We start from the raw sequence: 25,541 nt of genomic DNA on the forward strand, positions 1-25,541 counted from the left end.
ACCTCTCTCCCTCCCTTTGCAGTTTCTCTCTCTATCCAATAGTAAATAAAAATATTAAAATAAATTTCAGGAAAGATTCTTTTTCAAAGACAGTGGTAAAAAGTTTCAGTGCTGTGGGAGGCGGTTGAATGGCTGGGGGTAGGCGCTCAAGGATGCCGTTCTGAGCTCAGCCCCTGGCGTGGCATTTGCCAGATTCAAGTTGTGCTTCTAGCTCTTTGCCATAAATACACACGTAAGTATTAAGTTTTATTTTGCAGAACCATTACGCTGTCTCCTCAGCCCTTAAGTTTTATTATTTATTTATTTATTCCCTTTGGCTGCCCTTGTTGTTTTATTGTTGTAGTTCTTCTTGTTGTTGTTGTTATTGATGTCATCATTGTTGGCTAGGACAGAGAGAAATGGAGAGAGGAGGGGAAGACAGAGAGGGGGAGAGAAAGACAGACACCTGCAGACCTGCTTCACCGCCTGGGAAGCGACTTCCCTGCAGGTGGGGAGCCGGGGGCTCGAACCAGGATCCTGACTCTGGTCCTTGCGCTTTGTGCCACATGTGCTTAACCCGCTGCGCTTCCGCCTGACTCTCTTAAGTTTTATTTTTATGAAAGGGGAGGAGGGAGGAAAGAGAGATATGGGGGGCGGGGGGAGACGGGGAAGGAGGAGTCTGGATTATGGTGCTTTGAGAAGCTGAACTTGGTAAGCTAGTTCCCTATTCCCAAAAGAACTTTTCAAATTTAAATTAAAATAATTCAGTTTAATTTTGGAAAATTTAAATTCTTCAACAGATGACACTAGACTGACTAGAAAATCACACGGGAAGGAGTGAAGTTCAGTTTCTGGCTTAATTCTACTAAAATAAATTCCAGATTTGAACCTCTCTGGTTTTGATAGTTGCTTTGCCAAAAGTATTGCCTAATAGGGAATTTTAAAATCTCCAAAGTGATTTAGGTTTTTGCTAGTTTTTAAAATGATTTTATTGTTTTTACTTAACTGCTTTTTCTTCAGAAATAATGTAAAAAAATTTTAATAAACTTTTAATTTTATTTTTAAAATTTTATTTATTTATTATTGGATAGAGACAGAGAAATTGAGAGAGGTGGGGAAGACAGAAAGAGAGAGACAGAAACACCTGCAGCCCTGCTTCAGTACTCGTGAAGCTTTCCCCCTGCAGGTGGGGACCAGGAGCTTGAACCTGGGTCCTTGTGCACTGTAGTGTGTGCTCAACCAGGTGTGACACCTGGTCCTCAGAAATAATTATTTTCCCCAGTGTATCATAGTTTTTTTCTTTTTTCAGTGTTTTCTCTTCTTCTTCTAGCGTTTGCCAGTGTTTTCTCTAAATTTAGTCATTGACTTGTGGGTGTCTATCTTGTTCCCAATTTTGTTGGATATATATCTATCCTTTCTGCATTAAGCATACTTTTATTTTAAGATTTTATTTATTTATTTTTGTCTCCTGGGTTATCTCTGGGGCTCTGTGCTTGCACTATGAATCCACTGCTCCTGGAGGCTATTTTTTTCCTTTTGTTGCCCTTGTTTATTATTGCTGTTATTGTTGTTGGATAGGACAGAGAGAAATGGAGAGAGGAGGGGAAGACAGAGAGGGGGAGAGAAAGACAGACACCTGCAGACCTGCTTCACTGCCTGTGAAGTGACTCCCCTGCAGGTGGGGAGCCAGGGGCTCGAACCGGGGTCCTTATGCTGGTCCTTGTGCTTTTTTTTTAAATTTAATTTTTTATTTATAAAAAGGAAACATTGACTAAACCATAGGATAAGAGAAGCATGCAGGAAAGTGAGCCCCATCCTAGAGGTTCCAGGACTGGGGGAAATACAGGCTCTATAGTGGAAATGTGAGGTTCCTGCTGTCTTAGGGTTTAAGAAGACAATAGATAGTTATTGCTATAATCACATTATTTGGCAATTGGGTTAACTTTGAAATATCCCTTTGTTAGGATTTGCTGTATCATACACAACATCACCATAATTTATGTCCTTTGACATTATTTGTGTATAGCTGTGCCACCAGTTGCTTCTGTTCTCCCTGGTCTAAGCTTTTAAGAGAGTCAACATATCAAAGACTCAGCCTATGTATGAAAAAAGACTCAGTCTGTGCTTTAAAAAGTTTGAGACATTCAATCAATTTTTCCCCTCTCATATTAATTAAATAGTGATTTATATATCTACAAATTGATAGGAGTGTACATAATCACCATTCCTACCACCAAAAGACTGTGCCCCCCCCCCCCCTTTTAATCCTCTGGGAGCATGGACCCAAGGTCATTGTGGGATGCAGAAGGTGGAAGGTCTGGCTTCTGTCATTGCTTCCCCGCTGACCATGGGTGTTGACAGGTGGATCCATACTCCCAGCCTCTCTCTCTCTCCCTAGTGGGGCAGGGCTCTGGGGAAGCGGGGCTCCAGGACACATTGGTGGGGTCATCTGTCCAGGGAAGTCTGGTTGGCATCATGGTAGCATCTGGAAGTTGGTGGTTGACAAGAGAGTTAACATATAAAGCCAAACAAATTGTTGACCAATCATGGACGTAAAGGCTGGAATAGTGCAGAGGAAGAGTTGGGGGGGTGAGTTAAACAGTGATTTATATGACTACAAATAAATAGGAGTGTGCATACATAAACACTATTCCCACCACCAAAAGACTGTGTCACACCCCCCCACCCCCGCCTGTGAAGCTGAACATCCACCCTCACCCTCTCCCTCACCCTCTCCCTCACCCTCACCCTCTCCTTCCCTCTCCCTCACCCTCCCCCTCCCTCCCCCTCCCCCACCCTCACCCTCTCCCTCACCCTCCCTCACCCTCTCCCTCCCCCACCCCCTCCCTCTCCCTCACCCTCACCCTCTCCCTCTCCCTCACCCTCACCCTCACCCTCACCCCGGGGATTTTCCTTTTGTGCCCCACTCCAGGTCCTTGTGCTTTGTGCCATGTGTGCTTCACCCGCTGCACTACTGTACTGCCCGGTCCCCTTTTACATTTTTTTTTTCCCAGTTGAAATTTTTTTTTTTTTAACTGGAGCACTGCTCAGCTCTGGTTTGTGGTGGTGCAGAGGGTTGAACCTGAGACTTCAAAGCCTCAGGCATGAGAGTCTCTTTGCATAACCATTATGCTATCTTCCCTGCAGGTTTTATTTATTTATTAATGAAAAAGAACCAGACATCACTCTGGTTCATCTGCTGCTGGGGATTGAACTTGGGAACCTCATGCTTGAGAATCCAACTATTAAGTATAATTTTATAAAATAATGACATTAGAGAGTTTTTTTTAACTATAGTTATTTTTCTTAATAGTTAAAAAGAAAAGATAGTCCTAATTTTAGCCATGATACAGAACTTAACTTGGCACAATAAACAACTAGAAAATTGAAGCAAAAATGTTAAAGATTATAGCAGGGCTAAAACTCTCACAACTAATATTGAAAATGTATCTACAGTTATTTTAAATATGGTAAACTAAAAACCGCAAAATATTTTTACTTGAATATACTCACATAAAATATCTATTGAGATAATATATTGCAGTAAAAACTTGGTGATTTGGCAGTCAGCCAATTAGAAATTATGGTCAGAAGTTGAAGGGAACCTTTATATCTTTGAAAAACATTTTTAAAAAAACTTGAAAGAAAGTTTTTGTGTATAATTTTTACTGGCAGATAACATTAACAAACTAGAGACATTTTGACTTGAAGTTAGGGCCTAGTAGCAAATGAGAGTGACATTTCCACTTATTACTCAGATAAGACCAAGGGAGGCACATTACAGGAGGGAACAAAGTCTTGCTTATTACCTGAGCACCAGACAGAGACAGCCCCTTTGGGGTCCTGTTACGTGGTAGTGGAAAAGGACCTTGTTTGGTAGTGAGAGTGTTTTACAGACGCCTGTCATGGGGGGAAGAGAAACTGTGTCCATGTGTCTACAACTGTGCTGTAAACCATTCACCCTCCAGTACAATTATGTGTGTGTGAGTATGTGTGTGTATACGTGTGTGTATGTGTGTGTATATGTGTGTGAATGTGTGTATATGTGTGTATATGTGTGTGTGTATATGTGTGTATGTGTGTATGTGTATATGTGTGTGTGTATATATGTGTGTGTGTGTGTGTATTCAATATACTGTAAACTGTTAACTTTCCAAAATTACATATACATACATATTTTTCTTTTTAAAATTTTATTTATTTTCCCTTTTGTTGTCCTTGTATTTTTATTGTTGTAGTTATTGTTGTTGTTTTTATTTTAATTTTTTAAATTCTTTTATATTATTTATTTATTTATTTTCCCTTTTGTTACCCTTGTTTTTCATTGGTGGTGTAGTTATTGTAGTTATTATTGTTGTTGTTGGATAGGACAGAGAGAAATGGAGAGAGGAGGGGAAGACAGAGAGGGGGAGAGAAAGACAGACACCTGCAGACCTGCTTCACTGCTTGTAGAGCGACTCCCCTGCAGGTGGGGAGCCGGGGGCTTGAACTGGGATCCTTATGCAGGTTCTTGTGCTTTGTGCCACGTGTGCTTAACCCGCTGCACTACCGCCTGGGTCCCTATTTTAATTTTTTATTTATAAAAAGGAAACACTGGCAAAACCATAGTGTAAGAGGGGTACATTTCCCACCATCAGAACTCCATATCCCCTCCCCTCCCCTGATAGCTTTCCTATTCTTTTTAAAAAAATTTATTTATATAAAGGAAACACTGATAAAAACCATAGGATAGGAGGGGTACAACTCCACACAATCCCCACCACCAGAACTCCCATCCCCTCCCCTGATAGCTTTCCTATTCTTTAACCCTCTGGGAGCATGGACCCAAGGGTCACTGTGGGATGCAGAAGGTGGAAGGTCTGGCTTCTGTAACTGCTTCCCCGCTGAACATGGGCATTGACAGGTCAAGCCATACTCCCAGTCTCTCTCTTTCCCTAATGGGGCAGGGCTCTGGGGAAGCAGAGCTCCAGGACACATGGGTGGGGTTGTCTGTCCAGGGAAGTCTGGTCGGCATCCTGCTAGCATCTGGAACCCGGTGGCTGCAAAGAGAGTTAACATAGAAAGCCAAACCAACTGTTGGACAATTATGGACCTAAAGGCTGGAATAGTGCAGATGAAGAGTTGGGGGGAGGTCACTTAAATAGTGATTTACATGACTACAAATAAATAGGAGTGCACATACACAACATTCCCACCACCAAAAGACTGTCCCAGAGAGGCTGTGGGGTCAAAGGAACCCTCCTGCCCTGCTGGTAGGAATGTCAATTGGTCCAACCTCTGTGGAGAACAGTCTGGAGAACTCTCAGAAGGCTAGAAATGGACCTACCCTATGACCCTGCAATTCCTCTCCTGGGGATAGATCCTAAGGAACCCAACACACCCATCCATTGTGTATATATACCACAGCTTTCTCAGTCGCTCATCTTTTGTTGGGCACCTGGGTTGTTTCCAGGTTTTAGCTGTTACGGATTGTGCTGCTATGAACATAGGTGTACTATTGTTGTTAATTGATGTCGTCGTCGTTGGATAGCACAGAGAGAAATGGAGAGAGGTGGGGAAGACAGAGAGGGGGAGAGAAAGACAGACACCTGCTGACCTGCTTCACCACCTGTGAAGCGACTCCCCTGCAGGTGGGGAGCCAGGGGCTCAAACCAGGATCCTTATGCCGGTTCTTGTGCTTTGCATTACGTGAGCTTAACCCGCTGTGCCGCCGCCCGACCCCCAGTTTTTTTCTATAAAAAGATAGCCCCACTCCTTCTGCTGCCCTTCGAGCTCATTTGTATGTCCAGTATCCCTAGCCAGCATATTATAAATACATAATGCATAAATATATATTTGCATTATATCTATAAGCAGTATAACTTATGCATCCTAATTTTATAAAGAGAATAAAAGTAAGCCCTATTTTTTATTAGTGATTTAATAATGATATATAAGATTATAAAATTAGGGGCCCAGGTGGTGGCACATCTGGTTAAGCGTGACATTACAGTGTACAAGGTACCCAGTTCAAGCCCCTGGTCCCCACCTGCAGGGGGAAAGCTTCACGAGTGGTGAGGCAGGGCTGCAGGTGTCTCTCTGTTTCTCTTCCTCTCTATCTCCCCCTTCCCTTTTAATTTCTGTCTGTCTCTATTCAATAAGAAATTCAAAAAACCTCACTGGTATAATTCCACATTAAAGCCACCACCAAAGTTCTGTCCATCCCCTCCCACCCCCAAAATCCACTACCATAGTCCTCACAGAATCTTAAAGACAGTCTGGCTAATTTATTTTCCTATTCATTCTTTTATCTGACAAGTTAATGTTGTCCAGTTTTCTGTATTCTGTATAGGAGTGAACCCATTGAGTTGTTGAGAGTTGGCCATATTTAATCTCCACAAAACCACCGTCAATTATGTACTCTGATGTTTCTGGCATTTGTGCTTATAGATATTTATCCATATTTAAACCTTACCACCTGCATTCAAACAAGGGGTTGTGTGATATTTGTCTGCACTGTCCCCAGGCACTCTGCCAGTGCTTGTGAATGAGTGGCCTCCATGCTAGCTCTCAGCAAAGCTCACAGTGGACTGTGCACTGCTATAAACAGATAGTTGACCTGGAAAACACTGGATGCTACAGAGTGATGATGAAGAGGACCTGAGAGGAACCAGAAAATTCTTTGAATCTAAGGATTAGGGAAGTGTATTACCTGAGACGCTTTCTGCTTTATGGAATCATCTGGGAGTGACCTGTGACATTTCACAGTGTATCATCTGAGACGCTTTCTGCTTTATGGATCATCTGGGAGTGACCTGTGACATTGCACGAACACTGAGCATGCTGTTGTCTCCATGACAAGTAGCACAGGGGAGGCTGGTTCCTGCTGGAGCCATCTGCCGGCCCTCTGCCATCCTTTTGGCTCTCTGTCCACAAGTCACAGGATGCTAGCAGCACTTCCAAAGGGCAGAGCCTCACAGTGATATCTAGAGACAGAAAGGGAGCGTTTTGATCTAATGGTCTCTTAAAAAGTGAGAAGCTCCCTGTCAAGAGATTTCCCCAGAGGACTTGGCTTCACATTCTGAGCAGTCACTGGTAAGGAAGATGGGACTACAGTGAGTCTTCTAGGAAACAGAATACAGCCCCTTGTGGGTGGGGTGCCATCTGTCCCTGACAGCCCACTGTTACCCACAATGAGAAAAAAAAGAAAAGTCCTTAGCTGGGGAGAGAGAATTCCCCCCATTACTCAATCACTATAAAGCACAATTACGCACCCTACACAGTCATACAGTGACATGATCAATAGTTTGAAAGGAGACAGAGATGTAACTGTCTCTCAGACTCTGAGAACTGTGGTGATTGTTGTTGGGCGGAGCACAGGTCTTATGTAGTGGATGTAGTGTGGAGCTGTACCCTGTAATCTTATATTGTAAATCACAATTCACTCACTTATCAAAGTTAAAAACACATGTTTATGTACTGATAGAACATTCATTTCAAAATATAGTGAGTGGGGGCCAGACGTGGGCTCCCCCAGTAAAGTGTGCACTCCATCATTCACAAGGACCCGGACTCAAGCCTCAGACCCCAACTTCAGTGTGTGTGTGTGTGTGGGGGGGGGGCTTCCCGTCTGGTGGGAAAGTGCTGAGGAAGGAAAAGAGGGGAGGGAGCTAAGAAAATAACCACTGGGATTTGTGGTGGTGCTCAGGCGCCAAACCCAGAGGTAGCCCTAGTGGTAGTATGTATGAGAGAGAGAGGGAGAGAGAGAGAGGGGGAGAGAGGGAGAGAGAAAAGGGGGGAGGGGAGAGAGGGAGAGAAGAAAGGGGAGAGGAGAGAGGGAGGGAGGAAAGGGGGGAGGGGAGCGGGGAGAGGAGAGAGAGAGAGAGAGAAAACCACCAGGGTTATGACTGAAGCTTGGTACCAGCACAGTGAAGTCATCACTCCTCTCTTCTCTCTCTCTCTCTCCCTTCCTTCCTTCCTTCCTTCCTTTTTTATTAGATAGGAAAGAGAGAAATTGAGAGGGAGAAAGACAAGACACCTGCAGACCTGCTTCACTGCTGGTGAAGTGTCCTCTCCCCTGCAGGTGTTAACATGCTCACGCCTGGGTCTCTGCGCCTGGCAGTTTGCGCCCTCATCCCGGTGTGCCGCCATCTGAGCCCCCTCCAATTCACTCCCTCTTGTGTTTACTCCAGATGTCCATGGATGTATCTCCAAATATATCTTTGATGTGGAGATCCTGCAATGTTTGACCAGTGTTTTCTTTTTTTAAAAAATATTTATTTCTTTATTCCCTTTTTGTTGTCCTTATTGTTTTATTATTGTAGTTATCGTTGTTATTAATGTCGTCATTGTTGGACAGGACAGAGAGAAATGGAGAGAGGAGGGGAAGACAGAGAGGGGGAGAGAAAGACAGACACCTGCAGACCTGCTTCACCGCCTGGGAAGCGACTCCCCTGCAGGTGGGGAGCCGGGGGCTCGAACCGGGATCCTTATGCCGGTCCTTGCGCTTTGCGCCGCCTGCGCTTAACCCGCCGCGCCACCGCCCACCTCCCCAATGTTTTCTTTTATGTATTTAATATTCAAGTCTACTATTCAGGTTTTTGATTCATGGTGAGCTGATTTGGGCACATGTTACGTGGTGACCAGGCTCCGTTTCTCTACCTGTAACTGTCCCACTGGCCCAGCACTGTTTGTCGGCGACCTTCTGTCCCCACTCATATTTTTGCCTTGCTGAGGGTGGAGGCATGTTTGGAAGAGGGAAAAAAATGGTATTTCTTTATTTTTTTATGTTTATTTTTTAGGTTTTTATGTTAGTTTATTTATTTATTTTTATTTTTAAAAAGGAAACACTGGCAAAACCATAGGATAAGAGGGGTGCAACTCCACACAATTCCCACCAACAGAACTCTGTATCCCATCCCCTCCCCTGATAGCTTTCCTATTCTCTATCCCTCTGGGAGCATGGACCCAGGGTCACTGTGGGATGCAGAAGGTGGAAGGTCTGGCTTCTGTAACTGCTTCCCCGCTGAACATGGATGTTGACTGGTCAGTCCATACTCCCAGCCTGCCTCTCTCTTTCCCTAGTGGGGCAGGGCTCTGGGGAATCGGAGCTCCAGGACACATTGGTGGGGTCGTCTGACCAGGGAAGTCTGGTCGGCATCCTGCTGGCATCTGGAACCTGGTGGATGAAAAGAGAGTTAACATACAAAGCCAAACAAACTGTTGGACAAATATGGACCTAAAGGCTGGAATAGTGCAGATGAAGTGTTGGGGTGGGAGGTCCTCCATTTTGTAGATAGCTAGTAGGCATATTTTAGTTATATTCCAAAGGGCCTGTAGCTATACTAGTGTTTTGTTGGGGTTTTTTTCCTGAGCCTGAAATCTGATATGCAGATGAATCCTAATTATTATCTGGGGAGATGATGGCTGGGAAAAGGACCAGAAAGCTGGATCAGGGAAGAGAGTAGCTCTCCCTAATATGGGAAAGGGGTATAAATATTGTTGACTATAAAGCCCATCAATTTGATGTGATCTGGGGCCCATATTCAGCTTAGGAGCCTGTGTGACCTCTGCATCCCTGTAGATGTGAGCTCACATTCTGTGGTCATCAGTAGGAACGTTACAAGCTGCCCCAATATCAGGACCCATCTTCCTCAGGTGGAGCACAGAATATGTTATCCAGCCTCCCTTCAGAACATTCTCTACCATTGTTGATCCAAGTTGAGGGCAAGGTCTTATGGGGACAAAATTGTATTTATTTATTATTTTATTTATTGCCACCAGGGTTATCATTGGTACAAATCCATCACTTGAAGTGAACTTTTTTTTTTTTTTTTTAACAGTACAGGGAAATTCAGGGAGAGTTAGATAGATAAGTAGATGGAAGGAAGGAAGGAAGGAAAAAGAAGAGCGAGAGAGAGAGAGAGAGAGAGAGAGAGAGAGAGATCTGCACCATGTTTTACCAGTTGTGAAGCATCCCCCCAGAGGTTGGCAGTGGGGTCTTGAACCTGGGCCTTTGAGCATTGTAATGTGTGCACTATGGGGTGTGCTACAGCCAGATCCCTATTTAACATTTATAATCTTAGAAACCAAACTTAACTCTCAACCAAATACAACTATCATAAATTTTTTAAAAATCCCTTAGAGCAAAGCGCAAAGACCGGAGTAAGGATCCCGGTTTGAGCCCCAGCTCCCCACCTGCGGTGGAATCGCTTCACAGGCGGTGAAGCAGGTTTGCAGGTGTCTGTCTTTCTCTCCCCCTCTCTGTCTTCCCCTCCTCTCTCCATTTCTCTCTGTCCTAACCAACAACAATGACGACATCAATAAAAACAACAATAACCACAACAATGTTAAACAACAAGGGCAATAAAAGGGAAAATAAATAAATAAATATAAAAAAAGGGAAAAAAACACAAGTTTGAGAATTTTTAAAGAGCATTTAACCTCTTGTAGAGAAATTATTTAAGATTTTTTGGTGTGTGTTTGATATCTAGTAGATGTTAGTTTGTGAAAGTATTTCATGAAAGATAAAGGCAACACTTTCAAAAATAAAACGCTGGTATTAATTTTCACAAAGGCTTTTTACCAGGTCAGTACTAAAAGAATTCAGAACACTCGTTTCTCTGTAATCATTGTCAGTGCTGGATAGTTCTAACCTGATAAAAACTCACTAAGTAAAACTGACAGCGAGAAGTTAAAGTCTAACCTATATATTTAAGTACTTAAGTAATTTTTTTGAAATTTAATTTTACTTTCATTCTATCTTAGTAAAACTGAAAAAAAAATCAGCCAGAATTAACAATAGCAATAGTTTGTCGTTCTGGTGAAACTGTTAGAAAATGCACACGTGAGAGGCCTGCTTGAGATGGAAGTGTCTCACGTAGTTTAGGAAACAGTGTGGGCAACACCGACGGGGACATTGCACTTTCCAGCACTTGTTTCTGGTGTCTGAGGGCTGGTACTGAGTTCATTCTAATGCAAGGTTGTGCGTTTCTTGTTTAGGTCCACCCTCAGCAGCACCGGCTTCTCTTTGAAGTGTTTGATGAAAATCGCTTGGTAAGTTCCATGCTGTCTGCTGAAGGATAGCGCAGCAGGGCCTTTCAGCAGAGCCGCGAGTTAGTGGCTGCCGTGTGAGAGGTGATTTGGGGCAGTTACTGCGACTGTGTCTATAGTGGGCTGCCGTGTGAGAGGTGATTTGGGGCAGTTACTGGGACTGTGTCTATAGTGGGCTGCCGTGTGAGAGGTGATTTGGGGCAGTTACCGCGACTGTGTCTATAGTGGTGGGCTGCCGTGTGAGAGGTGATTTGGGGCAGTTACTGCGACTGTGTCTATAGTGGTGGGCTGCCGTGTGAGAGGTGATTTGGGGCAGTTACTGCGACTGTGTCTATAGTGGTGGGCTGCCGTGTGAGAGGTGATTTGGGGCAGTTACTGCGACTGTGTCTATAGTGGGCTGCCGTGTGAGAGGTGATTTGGGGCAGTTACTGCGACTGTGTCTATAGTGGTGGGCTGCCGTGTGAGAGGTGATTTGGGGCAGTTACTGCGACTGTGTCTATAGTGGGCTGCCGTGTGAGAGGTGATTTGGGGCAGTTACTGCGACTGTGTCTATAGTGGGCTGCCGTGTGAGAGGTGATTTGGGGCAGTTACTGCGACTGTGGCTATAGTGGTGGGCTGCCGTGTGAGAGGTGATTTGGGGCAGTTACCGCGACTGTGTCTATAGTGGGCTGCCGTGTGAGAGGTGATTTGGGGCAGTTACTGCGACTGTGTCTATAGTGGTGGGCTGCCGTGTGAGAGGTGATTTGGGGCAGTTACTGCGACTGTGTCTATAGTGGTGGGCTGCCGTGTGAGAGGTGATTTGGGGCAGTTACTGCGACTGTGTCTATAGTGGGCTGCCGTGTGAGAGGTGATTTGGGGCAGTTACTGCGACTGTGTCTATAGTGGTGGGCTGCCGTGTGAGAGGTGATTTGGGGCAGTTACTGCGACTGTGTCTATAGTGGGCTGCCGTGTGAGAGGTGATTTGGGGCAGTTACTGCGACTGTGTCTATAGTGGGCTGCCGTGTGAGAGGTGATTTGGGGCAGTTACTGCGACTGTGTCTATAGTGGGCTGCCGTGTGAGAGGTGATTTGGGGCAGTTACTGCGACTGTGGCTATAGTGGTGGGCTGCCGTGTGAGAGGTGATTTGGGGCAGTTACTGCGACTGTGTCTATAGTGGGCTGCCGTGTGAGAGGTGATTTGGGGCAGTTACTGCGACTGTGTCTATAGTGGGCTGCCGTGTGAGAGGTGATTTGGGGCAGTTACCGCGACTGTGTCTATAGTGGGCTGCCGTGTGAGAGGTGATTTGGGGCAGTTACCGCGACTGTGTCTATAGTGGGCTGCCGTGTGAGAGGTGATTTGGGGCAGTTACTGCGACTGTGTCTATAGTGGGCTGCCGTGTGAGAGGTGATTTGGGGCAGTTACTGCGACTGTGTCTATAGTGGTGGGCTGCCGTGTGAGAGGTGATTTGGGGCAGTTACTGCGACTGTGTCTATAGTGGGCTGCCGTGTGAGAGGTGATTTGGGGCAGTTACTGCGACTGTGTCTATAGTGGGCTGCCGTGTGAGAGGTGATTTGGGGCAGTTACCGCGACTGTGTCTATAGTGGGCTGCCGTGTGAGAGGTGATTTGGGGCAGTTACTGCGACTGTGTCTATAGTGGGCTGCCGTGTGAGAGGTGATTTGGGGCAGTTACTGCGACTGTGGCTATAGTGGGCTGCCGTGTGAGAGGTGATTTGGGGCAGTTACTGCGACTGTGGCTATAGTGGTGGGCTGCCGTGTGAGAGGTGATTTGGGGCAGTTACCGCGACTGTGTCTATAGTGGGCTGCCGTGTGAGAGGTGATTTGGGGCAGTTACTGCGACTGTGTCTATAGTGGTGGGCTGCCGTGTGAGAGGTGATTTGGGGCAGTTACTGCGACTGTGTCTATAGTGGGCTGCCGTGTGAGAGGTGATTTGGGGCAGTTACTGCGACTGTGTCTATAGTGGGCTGCCGTGTGAGAGGTGATTTGGGGCAGTTACCGCGACTGTGTCTATAGTGGGCTGCCGTGTGAGAGGTGATTTGGGGCAGTTACTGCGACTGTGTCTATAGTGGGCTGCCGTGTGAGAGGTGATTTGGGGCAGTTACTGCGACTGTGTCTATAGTGGGCTGCCGTGTGAGAGGTGATTTGGGGCAGTTACTGCGACTGTGTCTATAGTGGTGGGCTGCCGTGTGAGAGGTGATTTGGGGCAGTTACTGCGACTGTGTCTATAGTGGGCTGCCGTGTGAGAGGTGATTTGGGGCAGTTACCGCGACTGTGTCTATAGTGGGCTGCCGTGTGAGAGGTGATTTGGGGCAGTTACTGCGACTGTGTCTATAGTGGTGGGCTGCCGTGTGAGAGGTGATTTGGGGCAGTTACTGCGACTGTGTCTATAGTGGGCTGCCGTGTGAGAGGTGATTTGGGGCAGTTACTGCGACTGTGTCTATAGTGGTGGGCTGCCGTGTGAGAGGTGATTTGGGGCAGTTACTGCGACTGTGTCTATAGTGGGCTGCCGTGTGAGAGGTGATTTGGGACAGTTACTGCGACTGTGTCTATAGTGGGCTGCCGTGTGAGAGGTGATTTGGGGCAGTTACCGCGACTGTGTCTATAGTGGGCTGCCGTGTGAGAGGTGATTTGGGGCAGTTACTGCGACTGTGGCTATAGTGGGCTGCCGTGTGAGAGGTGATTTGGGGCAGTTACCGCGACTGTGTCTATAGTGGGCTGCCGTGTGAGAGGTGATTTGGGGCAGTTACTGCGACTGTGGCTATAGTGGTGGGCTGCCGTGTGAGAGGTGATTTGGGGCAGTTACTGCGACTGTGGCTATAGTGGTGGGCTGCCGTGTGAGAGGTGATTTGGGGCAGTTACTGCGACTGTGGCTATAGTGGGCTGCCGTGTGAGAGGTGATTTGGGGCAGTTACTGCGACTGTGGCTATAGTGGTGGGCTGCCGTGTGAGAGGTGATTTGGGGCAGTTACCGCGACTGTGTCTATAGTGGGCTGCCGTGTGAGAGGTGATTTGGGGCAGTTACTGCGACTGTGTCTATAGTGGGCTGCCGTGTGAGAGGTGATTTGGGGCAGTTACTGCGACTGTGTCTATAGTGGGCTGCCGTGTGAGAGGTGATTTGGGACAGTTACTGCGACTGTGTCTATAGTGGGCTGCCGTGTGAGAGGTGATTTGGGGCAGTTACCGCGACTGTGTCTATAGTGGGCTGCCGTGTGAGAGGTGATTTGGGGCAGTTACTGCGACTGTGGCTATAGTGGTGGGCTGCCGTGTGAGAGGTGATTTGGGGCAGTTACTGCGACTGTGGCTATAGTGGGCTGCCGTGTGAGAGGTGATTTGGGGCAGTTACCGCGACTGTGTCTATAGTGGGCTGCCGTGTGAGAGGTGATTTGGGGCAGTTACTGCGACTGTGGCTATAGTGGTGGGCTGCCGTGTGAGAGGTGATTTGGGGCAGTTACTGCGACTGTGGCTATAGTGGTGGGCTGCCGTGTGAGAGGTGATTTGGGGCAGTTACTGCGACTGTGGCTATAGTGGGCTGCCGTGTGAGAGGTGATTTGGGGCAGTTACTGCGACTGTGGCTATAGTGGTGGGCTGCCGTGTGAGAGGTGATTTGGGGCAGTTACCGCGACTGTGTCTATAGTGGGCTGCCGTGTGAGAGGTGATTTGGGGCAGTTACTGCGACTGTGTCTATAGTGGGCTGCCGTGTGAGAGGTGATTTGGGGCAGTTACTGCGACTGTGTCTATAGTGGGCTGCCGTGTGAGAGGTGATTTGGGGCAGTTACTGCGACTGTGTCTATAGTGGTGGGCTGCCGTGTGAGAGGTGATTTGGGGCAGTTACTGCGACTGTGTCTATAGTGGGCTGCCGTGTGAGAGGTGATTTGGGGCAGTTACCGCGACTGTGTCTATAGTGGGCTGCCGTGTGAGAGGTGATTTGGGGCAGTTACTGCGACTGTGTCTATAGTGGGCTGCCGTGTGAGAGGTGATTTGGGGCAGTTACTGCGACTGTGGCTATAGTGGTGGGCTGCCGTGTGAGAGGTGATTTGGGGCAGTTACCGCGACTGTGTCTATAGTGGGCTGCCGTGTGAGAGGTGATTTGGGGCAGTTACTGCGACTGTGTCTATAGTGGTGGGCTGCCGTGTGAGAGGTGATTTGGGGCAGTTACTGCGACTGTGTCTATAGTGGTGGGCTGCCGTGTGAGAGGTGATTTGGGGCAGTTACTGCGACTGTGTCTATAGTGGGCTGCCGTGTGAGAGGTGATTTGGGGCAGTTACTGCGACTGTGTCTATAGTGGTGGGCTGCCGTGTGAGAGGTGATTTGGGGCAGTTACTGCGACTGTGTCTATAGTGGGCTGCCGTGTGAGAGGTGATTTGGGGCAGTTACTGCGACTGTGTCTATAGTGGGCTGCCGTGTGAGAGGTGATTTGGGGCAGTTACTGCGACTGTGTCTATAGTGGGCTGCCGTGTGAGAGGTGATTTGGGGCAGTTACTGCGACTGTGGCTATAGTGGTGGGCTGCCGTGTGAGAGGTGATTTGGGGCAGTTACTGCGACTGTGTCTATAGTGGGCTGCCGTGTGAGAGGTGATTTGGGGCAGTTACTGCGACTGTGTCTATAGTGGGCTGCCGTGTGAGAGGTGATTTGGGGCAGTTACCGCGACTGTGTCTATAGTGGGCTGCCGTGTGAGAGGTGATTTGGGGCAGTTACCGCGACTGTGTCTATAGTGGGCTGCCGTGTGAGAGGTGATTTGGGGCAGTTACTGCGACTGTGTCTATAGTGGGCTGCCGTGTGAGAGGTGATTTGGGGCAGTTACTGCGACTGTGTCTATAGTGGTGGGCTGCCGTGTGAGAGGTGATTTGGGGCAGTTACTGCGACTGTGTCTATAGTGGGCTGCCGTGTGAGAGGTGATTTGGGGCAGTTACTGCGACTGTGTCTATAGTGGGCTGCCGTGTGAGAGGTGATTTGGGGCAGTTACCGCGACTGTGTCTATAGTGGGCTGCCGTGTGAGAGGTGATTTGGGGCAGTTACTGCGACTGTGTCTATAGTGGGCTGCCGTGTGAGAGGTGATTTGGGGCAGTTACTGCGACTGTGGCTATAGTGGGCTGCCGTGTGAGAGGTGATTTGGGGCAGTTACTGCGACTGTGGCTATAGTGGTGGGCTGCCGTGTGAGAGGTGATTTGGGGCAGTTACCGCGACTGTGTCTATAGTGGGCTGCCGTGTGAGAGGTGATTTGGGGCAGTTACTGCGACTGTGTCTATAGTGGTGGGCTGCCGTGTGAGAGGTGATTTGGGGCAGTTACTGCGACTGTGTCTATAGTGGGCTGCCGTGTGAGAGGTGATTTGGGGCAGTTACTGCGACTGTGTCTATAGTGGGCTGCCGTGTGAGAGGTGATTTGGGGCAGTTACCGCGACTGTGTCTATAGTGGGCTGCCGTGTGAGAGGTGATTTGGGGCAGTTACTGCGACTGTGTCTATAGTGGGCTGCCGTGTGAGAGGTGATTTGGGGCAGTTACTGCGACTGTGTCTATAGTGGGCTGCCGTGTGAGAGGTGATTTGGGGCAGTTACTGCGACTGTGTCTATAGTGGTGGGCTGCCGTGTGAGAGGTGATTTGGGGCAGTTACTGCGACTGTGTCTATAGTGGGCTGCCGTGTGAGAGGTGATTTGGGGCAGTTACCGCGACTGTGTCTATAGTGGGCTGCCGTGTGAGAGGTGATTTGGGGCAGTTACTGCGACTGTGGCTATAGTGGTGGGCTGCCGTGTGAGAGGTGATTTGGGGCAGTTACTGCGACTGTGTCTATAGTGGGCTGCCGTGTGAGAGGTGATTTGGGGCAGTTACTGCGACTGTGTCTATAGTGGTGGGCTGCCGTGTGAGAGGTGATTTGGGGCAGTTACTGCGACTGTGTCTATAGTGGGCTGCCGTGTGAGAGGTGATTTGGGACAGTTACTGCGACTGTGTCTATAGTGGGCTGCCGTGTGAGAGGTGATTTGGGGCAGTTACCGCGACTGTGTCTATAGTGGGCTGCCGTGTGAGAGGTGATTTGGGGCAGTTACTGCGACTGTGGCTATAGTGGTGGGCTGCCGTGTGAGAGGTGATTTGGGGCAGTTACTGCGACTGTGGCTATAGTGGGCTGCCGTGTGAGAGGTGATTTGGGGCAGTTACCGCGACTGTGTCTATAGTGGGCTGCCGTGTGAGAGGTGATTTGGGGCAGTTACTGCGACTGTGGCTATAGTGGTGGGCTGCCGTGTGAGAGGTGATTTGGGGCAGTTACTGCGACTGTGGCTATAGTGGTGGGCTGCCGTGTGAGAGGTGATTTGGGGCAGTTACTGCGACTGTGGCTATAGTGGGCTGCCGTGTGAGAGGTGATTTGGGGCAGTTACTGCGACTGTGGCTATAGTGGTGGGCTGCCGTGTGAGAGGTGATTTGGGGCAGTTACCGCGACTGTGTCTATAGTGGGCTGCCGTGTGAGAGGTGATTTGGGGCAGTTACTGCGACTGTGTCTATAGTGGGCTGCCGTGTGAGAGGTGATTTGGGGCAGTTACTGCGACTGTGTCTATAGTGGGCTGCCGTGTGAGAGGTGATTTGGGACAGTTACTGCGACTGTGTCTATAGTGGGCTGCCGTGTGAGAGGTGATTTGGGGCAGTTACCGCGACTGTGTCTATAGTGGGCTGCCGTGTGAGAGGTGATTTGGGGCAGTTACTGCGACTGTGGCTATAGTGGTGGGCTGCCGTGTGAGAGGTGATTTGGGGCAGTTACTGCGACTGTGGCTATAGTGGGCTGCCGTGTGAGAGGTGATTTGGGGCAGTTACCGCGACTGTGTCTATAGTGGGCTGCCGTGTGAGAGGTGATTTGGGGCAGTTACTGCGACTGTGGCTATAGTGGTGGGCTGCCGTGTGAGAGGTGATTTGGGGCAGTTACTGCGACTGTGGCTATAGTGGTGGGCTGCCGTGTGAGAGGTGATTTGGGGCAGTTACTGCGACTGTGGCTATAGTGGGCTGCCGTGTGAGAGGTGATTTGGGGCAGTTACTGCGACTGTGGCTATAGTGGTGGGCTGCCGTGTGAGAGGTGATTTGGGGCAGTTACTGCGCCTGTGGCTATAGTGGGCTGCCGTGTGAGAGGTGATTTGGGGCAGTTACTGCAACTGTGGCTATAGTGGTGGGCTGCCGTGTGAGAGGTGATTTGGGGCAGTTACCGCGACTGTGTCTATAGTGGGCTGCCGTGTGAGAGGTGATTTGGGGCAGTTACTGCGACTGTGTCTATAGTGGGCTGCCGTGTGAGAGGTGATTTGGGGCAGTTACTGCGACTGTGTCTATAGTGGGCTGCCGTGTGAGAGGTGATTTGGGGCAGTTACTGCGACTGTGTCTATAGTGGTGGGCTGCCGTGTGAGAGGTGATTTGGGGCAGTTACTGCGACTGTGTCTATAGTGGGCTGCCGTGTGAGAGGTGATTTGGGGCAGTTACCGCGACTGTGTCTATAGTGGGCTGCCGTGTGAGAGGTGATTTGGGGCAGTTACTGCGACTGTGGCTATAGTGGTGGGCTGCCGTGTGAGAGGTGATTTGGGGCAGTTACTGCGACTGTGTCTATAGTGGGCTGCCGTGTGAGAGGTGATTTGGGGCAGTTACTGCGACTGTGTCTATAGTGGGCTGCCGTGTGAGAGGTGATTTGGGGCAGTTACTGCAACTGTGGCTATAATGGGAAGCACATTTCCGCCTCTCCGTTTCACTACTCTCAGCTCTCCCCTTCTCCCAACCACCCTTTCTGACCGTCAGTCGTCACAGACATCCCACCATCCTCCAGGGCAGTGGCCAGGGAAGACGGCAGGCCGGCCATGCTTTCTCCAACTTTCTTTCCCTCGTGCTGACACTGGGGCGCTGGGGCCTGGGCCGAGAGCTTCCTCCCAGTATCATTCATTGATTGCGCCTCCTCACTCCAGGGGTTTTCTTCACTTACAACGTCTGTTCACTTTCTTAGCCTCACTTTTCTACGGAGGAAAACCATCTTCCACTAGGGACATTTTCCAGTGAGGTTCCTCCTCTGAGAGAGGTAAATAACAAGTTAAACCCAGTTTTATTTTTATAAAAGGCTAGTTGATGCCTGGTTCCCCGAGAAACCATTTTAAAGTTCTGCCTTTTCCCCAATGTTTGTCTCTCTCAAATGCTATTTCAAATCCGAGCTAACACTTGTTTACGTCATTGTGCATGTTTCAGACGTGCCTTTTCACAATCCTCATAAATAAATTGCCACTCTGCATAAATTGCGAAAGTGCTAAAGTCCTTCTACCACCTTTGCTCTTCTGATGCTTGTTAAACAGGAAATTTGAACGTGAAGGACAGTATCACATGTTCATAGCCTGTTACTTGTCAGACAGAAGCACCAGGGAAGACATTAGGCAGGTTTCATTTGATTTTTTTTGTTTTTTTTCAGCTAACAAAGAAACTGATTTCTTCTTAGAGGTGTCTGTTTTGATGAGTGGTTAAAGAAGTCTTCATATATAATGAAGTACCACTCAGCTGTAAGAAAGCATGAAACTTTTTCTCTTACGGCGACATGGAAAGAACATTAGGAAATCTTGCTGAGTGAGATAAGCCAGAAAGTACAGGCCAGATACTGGATGGCCTCACTCACAGGTGGGATGAAGGCAGGCAGGCAGGCAGGTAGGCAGACAGACAGGCAGGTAGGCAGGCAAGTAGACAGGCAGGCAGACAGACAGGCAGGCAGGCAGGCAGGCAGGCGGACAGGCAGGCAGGCAGACAGACAGGTAGGCAGGCAGACAGACAGGCAGGCAGACAGGCAGGCAGACAGGCAGACAGGCAGGTAGACAGGCAGACAGACAGGCAGGTAGACAGGCAGGCAGGCAGACAGGCAGGTAGACAGGCAGACAGACAGGCAGGTAGACAGGTAGGCAGGCAGGCAGGCAGACAGGTAGACAGGCAGGCAGACAGGCAGGCAGGCAGACAGGCAGGCAGACAGGCAGGTAGACAGGCAGGCAGGCAGACAGGCAGGCAGGCAGACAGGCAGGTAGACAGGCAGGCAGGCAGGCGGACAGGCAGACAGACAGGCAGGCAGGCAGACAGACAGGCAGGTAGACAGGCAGACAGGCAGGTAAGCAGGCACTGGGTGAAACTTCTACTCACTATGAGTCTGTGGCAGCAATCATAACATTTCCTAAGTTTCATGTGCTCATCATTGAAAATCAACATATGGGGGTAGGCGGTAGTACAGCAGGTTAAGCGCACGTGGTGCAAAGTGCAGGGACCGGCGCAAGGATCCGGGTTCGAGCCCCCAGATCCCCACCTGCAGGGGAGTCGCTTCCCCACCCTACCCCCCACGGTTACTCCCATATGGTGCCCTGAGGCTCAAACCCGGGTCCTGAGTATTGTAATGCGCATGCTTTTACCAAGTGAGCCACTTTTTAGGCCCTCTATAAGAGGTTTTTTAAATTTATATATTCCCTTTTGTTGCCCTTGTTTTGTTGTTGTAGTTACTATTGTTGTTATTGATGTCGTCGTTGTTGGATAAGACAGAGAGAAATGGAGAGAGGAGGGGAAGACAGAGAGGGGGAGAGAATGACAGACACCTGCAGACCTGCTTCACCGCCTGGGAAGCGACCCCCCTGCAGGTGGGGAGCCAGGGGCTCGAACCGGGATCCTTACGCCAGTCCTTGTGCCATGCACTTTACCCGCTGCACTACCGTCCGACTCCCAAGAGTTTTTTTGTTTTTTTGACTTTACAAATAAAAACAAAGTGTGAGCAGTGACAGAGTAAATAAAGTGTTGGACTCTAGAGCATGAGGTCCTAAGTTTGATCCCCAGAGTTAGATGTGCTGGAGGATGCTCTGGTGTTTACTCTCCCTCCGCCATTAATAAACAAACGGGACCCTTAAAGAAGAAAACCGTGCATTGGTCAGGATATTGTAGACCCTAAACTGAGGAGTTAGATCCTACATATATATATATTCCCCCGTCTACACACACAGAGTTTTCTACCACTTTTCTTGGAGTTCGGTACCTGCACAACTCCTCCTACCCCAGCAGCCATTTTTAGTAGAGGGTTATAGATAGGGAGAGACAGAGAGAGTGAGAGACACCTTAGCACTGCCCCACCTCTCATCAAGTTTCCCCAGGAACTTGAACCCGGCACGTGGTGGCTTCTGCACTCCACTACCAATATGTTTATGTCTGTGGTCTGATACTTGGACCTGTAACCCTGGCAAAATGATTCAGCCCTGAAAATATCTTCTCTGATTTAGAAATTGGGCACAGCGATATTTTCCCTCTCTGATAAGTAATAGCATGAGGATAAAATCATTAGTGGTCATCACAGAGTCATGCACAGTGTTCTTGAACATTCGTGAACTTAAACACTTAAGCATCCCTGATACCTTTTCTGGTGATAAACAAGGTAATGCTGCTGTTTAAATTGTCTTCTGTGTTTGAGACTGCCTTTGCATCAGGACGTAGCTTTTCTCAAGAAGTTCAGTCCGTGACTTGGGAGTTAGAGTCAGGACAGGGTGGTGAGCGTCATTCTCACCTGCTGATCTGCTCCTGGGAGCAGGTAGCCTCAGATGCCAACACAACTGTAGCCATAGGCGGACTCACAGAGTCAGTTGTATAGAAAGAAACATTGTCCTGACAGCTGGAAAGACAACAGGCTATATAAAACTCTCATGCTTGAGACTGCAAGGTCCCAGGTTCAGGCTGGAAAGACAGCATAGTGCTTATATAAAACTCTTATGCTTGAGACTGCACGGTCCCAGGTTCAGTCTCTGGCAGTACCATAAACCAGAGCTGAGCAGTGCTCTGGTAAAAAAAAAAAAAAAGTATATGTCTGCACATGTATATTCTGGGAAATGTCCTGTGCGCTATAAACATCGCTTTACCTTTATCCCCTTGCAACATTCACAACTAAGTTAGTTGTGAAGACTTTTCCTTGCAAAAATCTCTTTGGAAATACTGACTGAAGAACACAAGTGGAATTTTCTTTTCCCCTTCTTCCTGCCCCCTCCCTCTCCCCTCCCACTTCAACAGAGAGACCGAGAGAGACCACAGCACTGAAGCTTCCTTCAGTATAGTGGGGACCAGGCTCAAACCTGGCTCACACACGGAAAGATAGCACACTAGCTGGGTGAACTATTTCCTGGGTCCACAGGTAGAATTTTTAGCAGAAATAGTATCTGCTCACCTGGAAAATGTTTCTAATACAAGTGATACCTGCTTTCGGGAAAGGGGAGAGTGTTGTTTTCGACGGGCTGGCTTCACGGGCTGGTAACAGACGACCCGGGACTCATGGCTGGGTTGTACGCAGTATCTCTTTATTCATGCAGGACGCAGCGCAATCTATACCAAGCTAAGCTAAACTCTAAACTAAAACGAACAATGTTGTCTTTATATATACTTCCCAAGTAGGGTGTGAACAGGATGTGACATAGAGAGGGTGGAGAGAAAAGTGACTGGTGAAAATCAGGGTATGACAAGGAGAGGGGGCGGAGCAGGTGAGAATTCTACCACTGAACCACCAATGCCCTGGAGGGAGGGTGGTGCTTGTTAACAGAGGTTATGTAAATAGAATGCAGTGGTTATGTAAATAGAATGCAGGGGGGATTAAACCAAATGAAACAGAAGGGGTTTTAAAAGCATACCAACAGGAGAGTTCCTCCTTTTTAGTATCCGACTATAAGACCTGAAGTGATAGGGAGTCGGGCGGTAGCGCAGCGGGTTAAGTGCAGACACCACTTGACTCCTGTGAGAATGTCACACACCAGAAAAGGCAGCAGCAGCAAATGCTGAAGACGTTGTGGGGGGCAAAAGACCCTCCTGCACTGCTGGTGGGAATGTCAAATGGTCCAATCCCCATGGAGAGCAGTCTGGAGAACTCTCAGAAGGCTAGAAATGGACCTACCCTGTCTCTCCTGGGGATAAAGCCTAAGGAACTGAACACACCCATCTGAAAAGATCTGTGTACACATATCCACATATTCTTAGCAGCACAATCTGTAATAGCCCAAACCTGGAAGCAAACTAGGTGCCCAGCAATAGATGAGTGGCTGAGCAAGTTGTGGTCTGTATATGAAATAAAATACTACTCAGTGATTAGGAATGAAGAATTCGCCTTCTTCACCTTATCTTGGATGGATCTTGAAGGAATCATGTTAAGCGGGATAGAGAAAGGTGAATATGGCGTGATCTCACTCATGGACAGAAGCCGAGAAACAAGAACAGAAAGGGAGACACAGAGCAGAGCTTGGGCTGGGTTTGGTGTGTGGCACCAAATAAACGACTCTGGGGCGGGGGATGTGGCCTTCAGGTCCTGGTGCAGGTATGGTAGTGGAGGACCTGGCTGGGGTGAGAGCTCTGTGCAGAAAACCGAGAAATCTTATACACGTACCAAGAACTGTATCTACTGTAAACCCCATTAAAAAATTTAGAAAAAGAATAATCTCGAAGATGAAAATTTTCATCCAAACACTGTAACTTACTAGAGAACTTTATTCCTGCTAAAGATTTATCTGCTGAAAATCTGACTGAATTTCCAAGCAAGTTGAATTCAGATTCTTCTAATGTCTACTGTTAAAAGAAGGGCATTCAGAGCTCTTCCCCACTAGGGAAAGAGAGAGGCAGGCTGGGAGTATGGATCCACCTGTCAACGCCCATGTTCAGTGGGGAAGCAGTTACAGAAGCCAGACCTTCCACCTTCTGCGCCCCACAATGACCCTGGGTCCATACTCCCGGAGGGATAGAGAATAGGAAAGCTATCAGGGGAGGGGATGGGATATGAAGTTCTGGTGGTGGGAATTGTGCAGAGTTGTACCCCTCTCATCCTATGGTTTAGTCAGTGTTTCCTTTTTATAAATTAAAAAAAAATGTTTTTAAAGGGCCTTGATTAGGAAAGACTTAGGAGACTGCCCTATGAAAGGGGAAGCATAGTAGACCCTGGTGAGGTGAGGGCACCGAATCCCTAAGTGCTGATGTCTCCTCAGTGAAGATGGGCTCACCAGCCCTAGTGGGAGCAACATCTCCGTCCCAATCAGTCGCAGCCTCCAGTCCACATTCTGTCAGCCTGTGAAGGAATTAACCCTCCATCGACTTCTGGTCCGTGACAATAGAAAATAAAAAGGGCCTAAGCTGAGAATGCCCTGCAGACGCCTGTCCTTGCGTGAAACTGACTTGTACACATGGCCAACAGCTGTATGGCACACCATGAAGACCCCAGTCATCTGGAAACATCTGGAAACAGAAAAAGTGAATGAAAACCAGTCTGGAAGCAGTTGAGTTGTGTATGTGCGAGCCCTAGCACTGAAAAAGAAGAAAGCAAAGAGGGGATGAGAGAATGTTGACTGAAGTTGGTAAAGAGAGAATTTATGCAAAACCAGAGTAACAGTTTTATTGTTTACAAGTACCATACTCATTATAAAGCTGTATCATCTCTTTCTAGTCAGAAATATAATCTAATAAATTCCACATTTCTGTTTTGTGGTGTTTTATTTGATGAGAAATAACACCTAGAAAAATCTGACTGAGAACAGATCTATCTAAAAGACTTTTTTTTCTTTCTTTCTTTCTTTTTATTTATTTATTCCCTTTTGTTGCCCTTGTTGTTTTATTGTTGTAGTTATTATTGTTGTTGTCGTTGTTGGCTAGGACAGAGAGAAATGGAGAGAGGAGGGGAAGACAGAGAGGAGGAGAGAAAGACAGACACCTGCAGACCTGCTTCACCGCCTGTGAAGCGACTCCCCTGCAGGTGGGGAGCCGGGATTCGAACCGGGATCCTTATGCCGGTCCTTGTGCTTTGCGCCACCTGCGCTTAACCCGCTGCACTACAGCCCGACTCCCCTTTCTTTCTTTTTTTATTTAACAAAACCATAGAATAAGAGGGGTACAATTTAAAGAAAGTACAAGTATATGTTTTACATATTCACTTTTGGTTAGAAAAAACTTACTTAGAAAAATACAACCTGGGTGTAGAACCATGTAGTATAAACAACTGATCTATTTCCCTTTTTACTTTGCTATGAATGCGCTAGTATATATTTATTACTGCAGTTCCAGCTGTAAAATTCAGGTAAGGGGTTTAAATATACCCTAGAGTATCATTTTAAAATAAATTTGTTTCTTTGAACGAGAATACCAACCCTGGTCTATGACATTTGGGAGAGAAATTAAATTATTAAACTTTTATTACCCGGTAAACTGAAAATAAAGGTTAAGTAAACACAAAGCAGAAAATATATATATCCAGAATCACAAGCTCTGAATGGACAAACAGTGGACTGTTCTCCATGGTGGCGTTTTATCAGCTGTAGCATGTAATTCCAGCTCTAGGGCAGAGCTGGTACCCGAAAAATGTAAACAAGTATGTGCTTTGTTTATATAAAGAAATGTGCTGTGCGGCTTGTATTTCTTTATAGGAATGAAACAGCTAAATGTATTGTTCCATAGCGCCAGTAGGGGCCAGCAAAGAGCTCTTTGAGTTTTTCAGAACAGAATTGGCATTGAAATATGTTTATTTGATGTGTTAAATCCTTTCTAGACTTCTTACTTACCACAACACTC

The 25,541-nt window shown here is 47.7% G+C and overlaps 1 protein-coding gene across 2 annotated transcripts in view; it reads left to right on the plus strand.

Annotated features, from left to right (window-relative positions):
• Positions 1-25,541, plus strand: part of NEDD4 (NEDD4 E3 ubiquitin protein ligase) — a 106,566-nt gene that overhangs the window by 18,248 nt on the left and 62,777 nt on the right. For both annotated transcript variants that reach the window (XM_060178203.1, XM_060178205.1), the window contains one exon: positions 10,960-11,013. In XM_060178203.1, the coding sequence (XP_060034186.1) occupies positions 10,960-11,013 (54 nt within the window). The remainder of the gene's footprint in view (positions 1-10,959; positions 11,014-25,541) is intronic.

This window comes from Erinaceus europaeus, chromosome 18 (genome assembly GCF_950295315.1).
Source record: "Erinaceus europaeus chromosome 18, mEriEur2.1, whole genome shotgun sequence".
Lineage (NCBI taxonomy): Eukaryota > Metazoa > Chordata > Mammalia > Eulipotyphla > Erinaceidae > Erinaceus > Erinaceus europaeus.